Consider the following 9,403-nt stretch of genomic DNA (forward strand, 5'->3'; position numbering starts at 1 on the left):
TCTCCAAGTCGTTTAGATTTGGTCAAACAGAAAGCAAATACAAAAAAAATAAAAGGTTTCAGGAGTAATTACTGTTATTCAGATATTTCTCACTCAACTCTATATGACTTGTAAACTTGTCTTGTTTTAGCAAACATTCTGCAGAACGTTTATTAAGACATGTTGGTGTGATATGCTAGAAGTTATTTTGTGTTGGTTTATAAAAGGCCTGGGGTGCCAGTTATGAAGGGAGTGTGGCAAACATCTGTGGAGAAATGAGATTGGTCTCATCACGTCTAACATCCGCTCAGACATTTCTGATGATGATGTGAGGTCCCACACTCGTTTAGAGTCTTACACAAGACCTCGGGGTTTATCCCCCTCTCATCTACTCCACTGGGCTCTGATAACTAATATATTATTATCTTAGCAAAGCCCACCGACGTGACTGACATGCAGTCTGTGTCTAATCCCACAGTGCTGCCACGGTTTGATTGGTCGTGCTATTTTTGTGACTGGTCGGAGAGAGAGAGAGAGAGAGAGAGAGAGAGAGGGAAGAGAGAGAGAGAGGGAAGAGAGAGAGGGAGGGAGAGGGAGGGAGAGGGAGAGAGAGAGAGAGGGGGAGAGAGAGAGAGGGAGAGAGAGAGGGAGAGGGAGAGAGAGGGAGAGAGGGAGGGGTCAGGTTTTCACTCCTCCTAAGAGCATTAAGAGTGCATTTGTTAGTGCCATTAGCGGCGCGTGCTGTCAGTGTCGTATGGCAGACCGGGGCAGCTTGAACCGGTTCAGAGCAGAGCCCGTTCTTACCGGAGACGCGCGCGCTCGTGTAGTCTGTGCCGTGCGCACCGGAGTCGCGCGCTTCACCGCACACGGAACGCGCACCGACGCCGAGGTAACCGCCGCCCGCTCCGCCGTGTCTGCGCCCCGGTTCTTCTCCTAGTTCGGTGTGCTGAGTGTCTGTCTCTACCCACCGGAGATTAAACGCGTGAGCTGTAGCCTCTTAGTCCATAGACGGGGCTTTACAAACCTGTAACATGTTGGACATGTTTTGTTCCGGCTGTCGTATTGCTAGGAGGATCTGTTATTATGTTTTAAATAGTAGAATTAATAACTTCACTTTATCAGAAGCAAACTAAAAAAGTTTCAGCGTGTGAGTATTGCAGTGATTAGATGTGTGTGAGGGAAATTCTGTCATGTTTGTGTCTTTAGGTCAAGTGTTGTTAAGTGTACCATGGGGTTGACGTAGGTAACACCTCTCCCTCTCTCCCTCCTCTCTCTCTCCCTCTCCCCCCTTCTCTCTCTCTCTCTCTCCCCTTCTCTGTCTCTCTCTCTCTCTCTCTCTCTCCTTCTCTCCCTCTCTCTCCCTCTCTCACTCTTTCTCCCCCTTCTCTCACTCTCTCTCTCCCTCTTTCTCCCCCTTCTCTCTTTCTCTCTCTCTCCCTCTCTCACTTTTTCTCCCCCTTTTTTTCTCTCTCCTTCTCTCTCTCTCTCCCCCCTTCTCTCTCTCTCTCAGGTCTGCTCTTCATCCTCTCACTCGTTGATGGAGTTCTTCCAGAGTAGTGGTGACTACTGCCACGCCCAACATCTCCGTGTCCGATCCTAGGTGTCTCCACCTGCGTCTGAGGCCTGAAGGCCCAGAGGAACCACCCCCTGCTGACTGTCCACCCCACCTCTCAGATGGGTTAACTGGCGCTGCGGTCCAGGGCTATCGGACAGTCCTCTACGCCGCCAGTAGCCCCATTCACCCCACGTCTGATGTTCCCTGTTTCCAGCAGCCCCCACTGAACCAGTCCCCCCCCCCCATTTGTGGTTATTCTGAGACAGGAGACCCAGCAGTCCACTCAGGCCCTGTGCTGAGAGCACAGTTATAGTGGCTCTGTGATAGAGGGAGTTACTGTGGTATCGTCGGTGGGTGCGTTTAGAGGTCTGTTTACCCGGATTACACTGGCCGGGCCTACAGCGTGGCTGGCTCCTTGGCCCGGCCAAGATGAACCGACCGGCCCCTGTTGAGCTCTGCTACAAAAACATGCGCTTCCTGATCACACACAACCCAACCAACGCCACTCTGAGCACATTCATTGAGGTGAGGACTGATTCTGCTCTCTCAGTGCTGTCAGCACGGTCCATTATCAGGATCACACACCGCCACACCAACAGCACTCGCACAACATGCCGACTGACTCTCCTTTCTAAAAGTATAATTAAAATATTTGAGCTGTCGTGTCTCCTATCACATAAACTCACTGTGCTGATCTTGCAGTGTGTAAGCGTCAAGGTTTAACTGGTGTTGCCTGTGTGTCTTACTCTTGTAGGATCTGAAGAAGTACGGTGTTACGACCGTGGTGCGGGTCTGTGACGTGACGTACGAGAAGACACCGCTGGAGAGGGATGGCATCACAGTCATGGTGAGTGCCGTGCCTTCTCACGCGCTTTCTCACGTGCTCATGCACTTTCTCACGCGCTTTCTCACGTGCTCACGCGCTTTCTCAGGTGCTTTTTCACGTGCTGACGCGCTTTCTCACGCGCTTTCTCACGCGCTTTCTCACGCGCATTCTCACGCGCTTTCTCACGCGCATTCTCACGCGCATTCTCACGCGCTTTCTCACGTGCAAAACGCTCACTGTGTGCGTGTAGCTCTCACAAGCCCAGCAGATATCTGTGGTGACCTGTGGAGCATCGTGGTTCTGTCCTCAGAGAGAATTATATAGTTTATTCTCCACCTGCATTTACATATCCTGAAGGGTGCAGTAGTGCTGAACCCCTCTGTCTCCAGGAACACGTATGAGAGTGAAAGATGTTTGGTGAAGCAAAGAGTGCAAAGACGTCTGCGAATCTCTGCAGCTCTTGAAAGGGGTGTTGCTGTATTTCTACACCTCCTCCCAACATCAAGGCTTCTATTCTTCCAAACTCCTCTTTCTTTTTGGTTTCTTTCCTTCATCCCTTCATCTTCCCCTCCCCCATTCTTAGCTTATAGTTCCACAACTGCAGTTCACTTGATTTGGACTCCCCCAGTTTGGCTGTGTTTCAGGATTTACTGTAACCCTTTAAATGGGGGGGGGGGGGTGCAGTGGGGGGGTAGCCCAGTGCATGTGAGGCACGCAGCACAGCAGACAGGGTTATGTAACACAACCAGTGCCTCCGGACCATTAGCAGGGCACTAAATCTAGACGACGCTTTTTATAGAGACCCTAAAATGCACTTTAATGCTCTTCCTATTGAGAACTGTTTATGTTCCTAGACAATCTGAGGCAATTTTTTTGTCAGGAGTTTTGATAATGTGATGGATCCGTAGTCATCTTGTTGCTAAATGACCTGTGCTACTGTTTAACTGTGTGCCTGTGTCGTGTTGACATGATGTCTCTACGTTCAGCCTTCATGTTCCACTTACACGGGTACAAGACCTCACGTTATCAAATTATGAAGAAAGTGGCAGGCGTTATCAGACCTGGAATTCCCCTCAGTCCATACTATGGTATACTATGGTATACAGTACTATAGAATACTATGATATACAGTACTATGGAATACTATGGTATACTATGATATACAGTACTATAGAATACTATGATATACAGTACTATGGTATACTGTGGTATACTATGATATACAGTACTATAGAATACTATGATATACAGTACTATGGTATACTGTGGTATACTATGATATACAGTACTATAGAATACTATGATATACAGTACTATGGTATACTATGGTATACTATGATATACAGTACTATAGAATACTATGATATACAGTACTATGGAATACTATGGTATACTATGATATACAGTACTATAGAATACTATGATATACAGTACTATGGAATACTATGGTATACTATGATATACAGTACTATAGAATACTATGATATACAGTACTATGGTATACTATGATATACAGTACTATAGAATACTATGATATACAGTACTATGGTATACTATGGTATACTATGATATACAGTACTATAGAATACTATGATATACAGTACTATGGTATACTATGATATACAGTACTATAGAATGCTATGATATACAGTACTATGGTATACTATGGAATACTATGATATACAGTACTATGGTATACTATGGAAGAGTTTCCTCATCTCCTCCATTGGGGCTGGTATTTCCCCTCCATTTTGCAGACTTCAGAGGAGTTGCAGGTGTTGGTCACATGGTCAAATCAGGTCAGCGCTTCAGGGTAGTTGTGTGTGTGAGAACTGAGGTTATCTGGAGTCAGAGGTGTTGGCATACTGATTGTGTTGGTTCAACAAGGGGCATCAAGTTCTCAGAATAGCTCTGTTGTCTGGTTTTGTGGTTGATCGTGTGCCAGGTACTACACCAGTACTCAAGTCTGGGAAACACTTACAAACAACAAACACGGTTGCCAGTAAAAAACCCACTGGAGGTTCTCTGTGTTTAAATAAAAATACTACCAGACACGTAGTGATGAGCGCTAATGTACTGTGGGTGTAAAATATCACCAGGGGTCCTTCACACTCCAGCTGTTAATAACTTATGGTTGTAATGCCGTCTATGACAGGAACTTGGAGTTAACGTCTCGCTATCTGCTCATTCCCTCATGTCCCAGTGATATAGTCGGTCCAAGCTGACAAAAGCAAGCAGAGTAATCCTGTTGAAAAGAGGCGTGACTTGAGTCTCTGCGTGTTTTAAAACGGACGTGTTTGTTGACGGGAAGCAGGTGCTGAAGGCTCCTCGTTCTCCAACAGGAGAGTCGAGTTTCTGAAGGAATAGCAGGTGTGCAGTTCAAGGAAAACGCTGAGGCCTTTGCTACAATTAGCTTGGTGAGCTGGACTGGAGACTCACGCTTTCCTGGAGCTCACAGAACTCATGGAGGTCCTGGAATTAATATCTTACTATGGACAAACGCGGCAGGGGGTGCGGGCTGTAACGAGAGTCTAACCCAAAGAGCAGAGTGGTTAGGACCTGTTTACAATGACCCTCTTACATGTATTAAAGTAACATACATTTAAAATTGCTGGATGAAATCGATTGTCTGTTTTAGAAGGTACCAAACCTTTAGATGTCTTGGCATAGAAGTGCAAAGTTAAGGTGATTCTGTTCTGCTGTGCTTTTATTATTGAGATAACAACAGTGAGACAGCAATGCACTGTAAAAATAGAAGAATAGAATAAGAATAAGAAGTCTTTATTGTCTGTCTGAAGACAGAAATTCATCTTTGACATGGCTTTACAGATCACAAATATACACAAAATCACAACAAAAATCCATCTTATGCCATATACCACATATAAAGTTTAAAATACTACCTGTTTTGAGCTCAGAATGCACTTGTAATGTATCTAGATCTACTAGATAGATGGATACATACATACATTATTTATTTATTTATATATCTATTTATTTATTTATTGATCCCAGAGGGAAATTCTTGAGTTTGAGACAATCACCTTAACGTCTTGAGTCTTGAATTACTATAATTGCACCTGCAGTCAATATCAGGTTAATATGTCTAATGAATCACTTCCCCCCCCCTTTGTGAGGTATTACAGTGATGTATCTGATGACGGGTCTTGCGTTTGAGTGCTGTGGGCTCGTTTCTGATGGTGCTGGTTAAAGTGAGACCCACAGGTTTATGACCACACCGGAGGCACCAGGCTCTTCACTAGTGGAGCAGTTCAGCTGTGGAAGTGTTGAGGTGTAGGACAGAAGTTCTTCCTGTAGGCAGCAAGGTCCAACTGCTCGGACTGTGGAAATGAACACACACACACACACACACACACACACACACACACACACAAACACACACACACACACACACACACACACACACACACACACACACACAAACACATAGACATCTCCAAAATCAGAAAATACTGGTGCCAGAGCTTTCTAGCTCTTTCTAGCTTTCTATGTTATCAATAACACGTCTTAACAGAGACTACCAAGCCTACTCAATCCCTCTCTCTCTCCCTCCCTCCATCCCCCCCCCCTCTTTCTCCCTCCTTCACTCTTACATCAGGACTGGCCTTTTGATGATGGCGCCCCCCCTCCCACTAAGATCGTGGATGACTGGTTTTCACTCTTGAAGAATAAGTTCAGCGAGGATCCAGGCAGCTGTGTGGCTGTGCACTGTGTTGCCGGACTGGGCCGGTGAGTGGACCCAGTTGGCAAAATCAACAGTTTGTCCTTTAAACACATCTCCTCTGAATCCCTGCGCACACGCACACTGCCCCAGGTCATCACGCTCCTGGTAGTTATGTGCTTGTGAAAGGCACCTGGCCGGTAACTAAGCAACAATGTTTAAATGGTCAGAGCAGACGGCCACTCTGTCCAGCTGAATATTTGTAGGGCTGGAAAGTTGATGGTAGCTCTGCCTGTCATTCTCTCTCTCTCATTCTGTCTCTCTCTCTCTCTCTCTGTCTTTCTCACTCTCTCTCTCTCTCTCTCTCTCTCTATCTGTCTTTTTCTCTGTCTCTCTCTCACTCTCTCTCTCTGTCTTTCTCTCTGTCTCTCTCTCACTCTCTCTCTCTGTCTTTCTCTCTGTCTCTCTCTCTCTGTCATTCACTCTCTCTCTCTCTCTCTCTGTCTCTTTCTCTCTCTTTCTCTCGTTTTCCTTCTTCTTTCTCTCTCTCTTTGGTGGGTGGCTGATGCACCAGCCTGGTTGACGTCGTTTGCTGGCCTGTGGGAGCCTCTGAACATCTTGTCAGGGAGCCAATGTTTGTTTAAGTCAGTCAAGTTTGTTTTGCTATGGATGTGTATGAGGCCTTCAGGGTATCAGTTGGTATTCACTGGATACTTCAAAGCAGTCAGGGGTTGGGGCAGAATGGTAAAAGTAGATTTCTTTAAAACACTTGGAACTACAGTTCCTAGAACAAGAACACAAACAAACACAGTGATCACTATAAATGTGATTTAACAAAATAAGACATTTTTCTTCTGTTGTCATCACGTGACAGATCTGGGTCATGGTTTTTAACTCCATCACTTCTCTTTTCCATCATGAGCGATCTCTACGTTGGCACACTACATTACGGCCACTTGTATCGTTGCTGGCAGCTGTGCACAACTCCAGCTACCTGTCCCGTGCACTAGGTGGCAGTGTTGCTCTGACAGGGCGAGTGCAGAGAAACCCTCTCCCTGGAACTGTTCTGTGCCTGTTTATCAGGACACACTGGCTTGTTTGCACTGCTCTGTTTCCCCTGAATTTGACTTACTTTGTGTCCTTGAATTCAGCCGTGTGTGTGTTGCAGTGATTCAGTCGTGTGTGTGTGTGTGTTTCAGCGCTCCTGTGCTAGTGGCTCTAGCGCTGATCGAGAGTGGAATGAAGTATGAAGACGCCGTCCAGTTCATAAGACAGTGAGTGTGATCATAAACATAAGTATAAACATAGTCATGTGATAGGTTATGGATCTAACCTCATCAGAAACACCTGTGCTGTATCCACCACTCTAAACAACCACAGAATGGAGTCTGATCTAATATCAGCTCCTCCCATCACCTCCTGACACAAATGAACAGGGAGAAGCTGCTTGTTTTACAGAGTGGCTGATTTGGCCCTTGTGTGGTTTGATAGGAAACGCCGGGGTGCCATCAACAGCAAGCAGCTGACCTACCTGGAGAAATACAGGCCCAAACAGAGACTGCGCTTTAAAGACCCACACAACCACAAGACCAAGTGCTGCCTCATGTGACCACGTCTTAGCCAGCCGGCCAATGAAGGAATTAGTCAACGGTTTGTGGAGTAAATCGGACTATTGCCGCAAACCCAATGCATTGACATGTCTCTTTACCCTTTACTATTTGTGAGACCCCATGCTGGATGGGGCATTGTAAGCTCAGGGTTGTGAAAGACGAGCCTCTCAAATTTTGTCTTCACGCGTCTATCCCAAGTGTTTTCACAGATGGCATTGCAGACACGCACACACACACACACACACACACACACACACAAAATATTCATAACCAGCAATGCCAGCAGCACACACTCCAAAGATGTTCAATGCCATCGCACTGTTTACCATATCTAGCCACCGACCTTAGCTCACTTTGGCAGAGCTAACATGAGTGAGATTATGGAAAATGACTATTTGTCTACGTTTGTATCTTCTTAAGAATGATGTAAGACGTCCAGTGTCAGTACAGCCCAGCGTGTCTCTGCAGTTGTGGTTCACAAGTCCATCTGCCTCTTCTGGACCCCAGAGAAATGCGGACTGACAGAAAATACTTTCATTGTGAGAGCTAGTGGGTGATTTTTACTAGAGCTATATTTTTGTACATTGTGGTCTAAACTACTCCGGCTGCAGTACTGAACCTCTAGCCTGGCCGGTTGATGTGTATGACCGTGAGGTTGACGGCTTCCCACACTTCAGCAAAATTGAGATGATAATCTCTTACCAACAACCCAGTTAGAAATTGTGTCAGAGCTGCCTCTGGCTTTACTCACTTGCGTTTTTCACGTTGTGAAGTAGGAAAACTTCCGATTTCTCCTCACCCGATTTCTCCAAGGGTTGTGCTGTCATGGAATTGGGAAGGACTTGTGGAATCCAGATATGTAGAATGCCCTGGTTTACTGGGCTGAGTGATGGCCACACTGTGATCCAGGGACTGACATATGACATACGTCCTGGAACTTTGTCATGAAATAAGAAATACATTGTCACATTTTCCTGCCTTATAAATTAAAATCACATCCGATTTTTCACAGTCAGTGAAGCTAATAAAGTAATTTTAAAAAATGTGACTCATTGTAGTTGATGCTCTTGTTTTGAGAACAAATCATTATGGTTGAATTTTATTCTGACTGATTTATAATCTGACTGGATTTTCAATCTCCTGGCTAACACTGGCAGAAACAGCAGACTTGTCATCACTAAACCTATTCCCTCAATATATCTGATGTTTTGGGGAGAACTTGGTACTTGAATAGAATAAATTAAAGTAATTAATGTATAGCATTTTATTCTGCCAGGCCCAAAATGTTACAAGTGTTGTGTGTGTGCTGTCTCTGAAAGAAATGTGTGTGCTGAAACAGAAGAATAAAGTATGGACATTACGAAGGTGAAAAACTCAATGTTTAGGTGTAACTTGTTTTGGTAGTGCACTGGTAAAAAAAAAAGTGTAAGAAGCAGCATCATCCAACATTGCATTTATTACATCCTAAGGAACTGCTTCACTGACTACTTAACAGTATTTCATGCTGATGAAAATATGTGTAGCCTTAATAGAATGACTTCAAAAGTGTCTTAAAAGGTGCCACCTCACTATGTAGCAAGACAATTGCACACTATCAAAGCAGCAGAGGAAGATGAAAGAAGGTGCACAATAATCTTAATTTATTCAATTACAATGGGAATAGAGGTAAACTAGCCCAAGTATCAAAAAGGACAGTTTGATTATGAACCATTTTCCTTTTCTATCATTGATTTATTATAGCAGAAATTATT

The 9,403-nt window shown here is 44.9% G+C and overlaps 1 protein-coding gene across 1 annotated transcript; it reads left to right on the forward strand.

The window, feature by feature from the left end:
• The first annotated feature begins 695 nt into the window (after positions 1 to 695).
• ptp4a3b (protein tyrosine phosphatase 4A3b) lies at positions 696 to 8,700 on the forward strand. Its single transcript, XM_076990526.1, has 6 exons — positions 696 to 868; positions 1,490 to 2,059; positions 2,289 to 2,381; positions 5,980 to 6,110; positions 7,242 to 7,316; positions 7,534 to 8,700. Exons 2-6 carry the CDS (start codon positions 1,964 to 1,966, stop codon positions 7,649 to 7,651), a joined length of 513 nt encoding a protein of 170 aa, XP_076846641.1. The 5' UTR covers positions 696 to 868; positions 1,490 to 1,963; the 3' UTR covers positions 7,652 to 8,700.
• Positions 8,701 to 9,403: the final 703 nt, after the last annotated feature.

Source organism: Brachyhypopomus gauderio, unplaced genomic scaffold, assembly GCF_052324685.1.
Source record: "Brachyhypopomus gauderio isolate BG-103 unplaced genomic scaffold, BGAUD_0.2 sc76, whole genome shotgun sequence".
Taxonomy (NCBI): domain Eukaryota; kingdom Metazoa; phylum Chordata; class Actinopteri; order Gymnotiformes; family Hypopomidae; genus Brachyhypopomus; species Brachyhypopomus gauderio.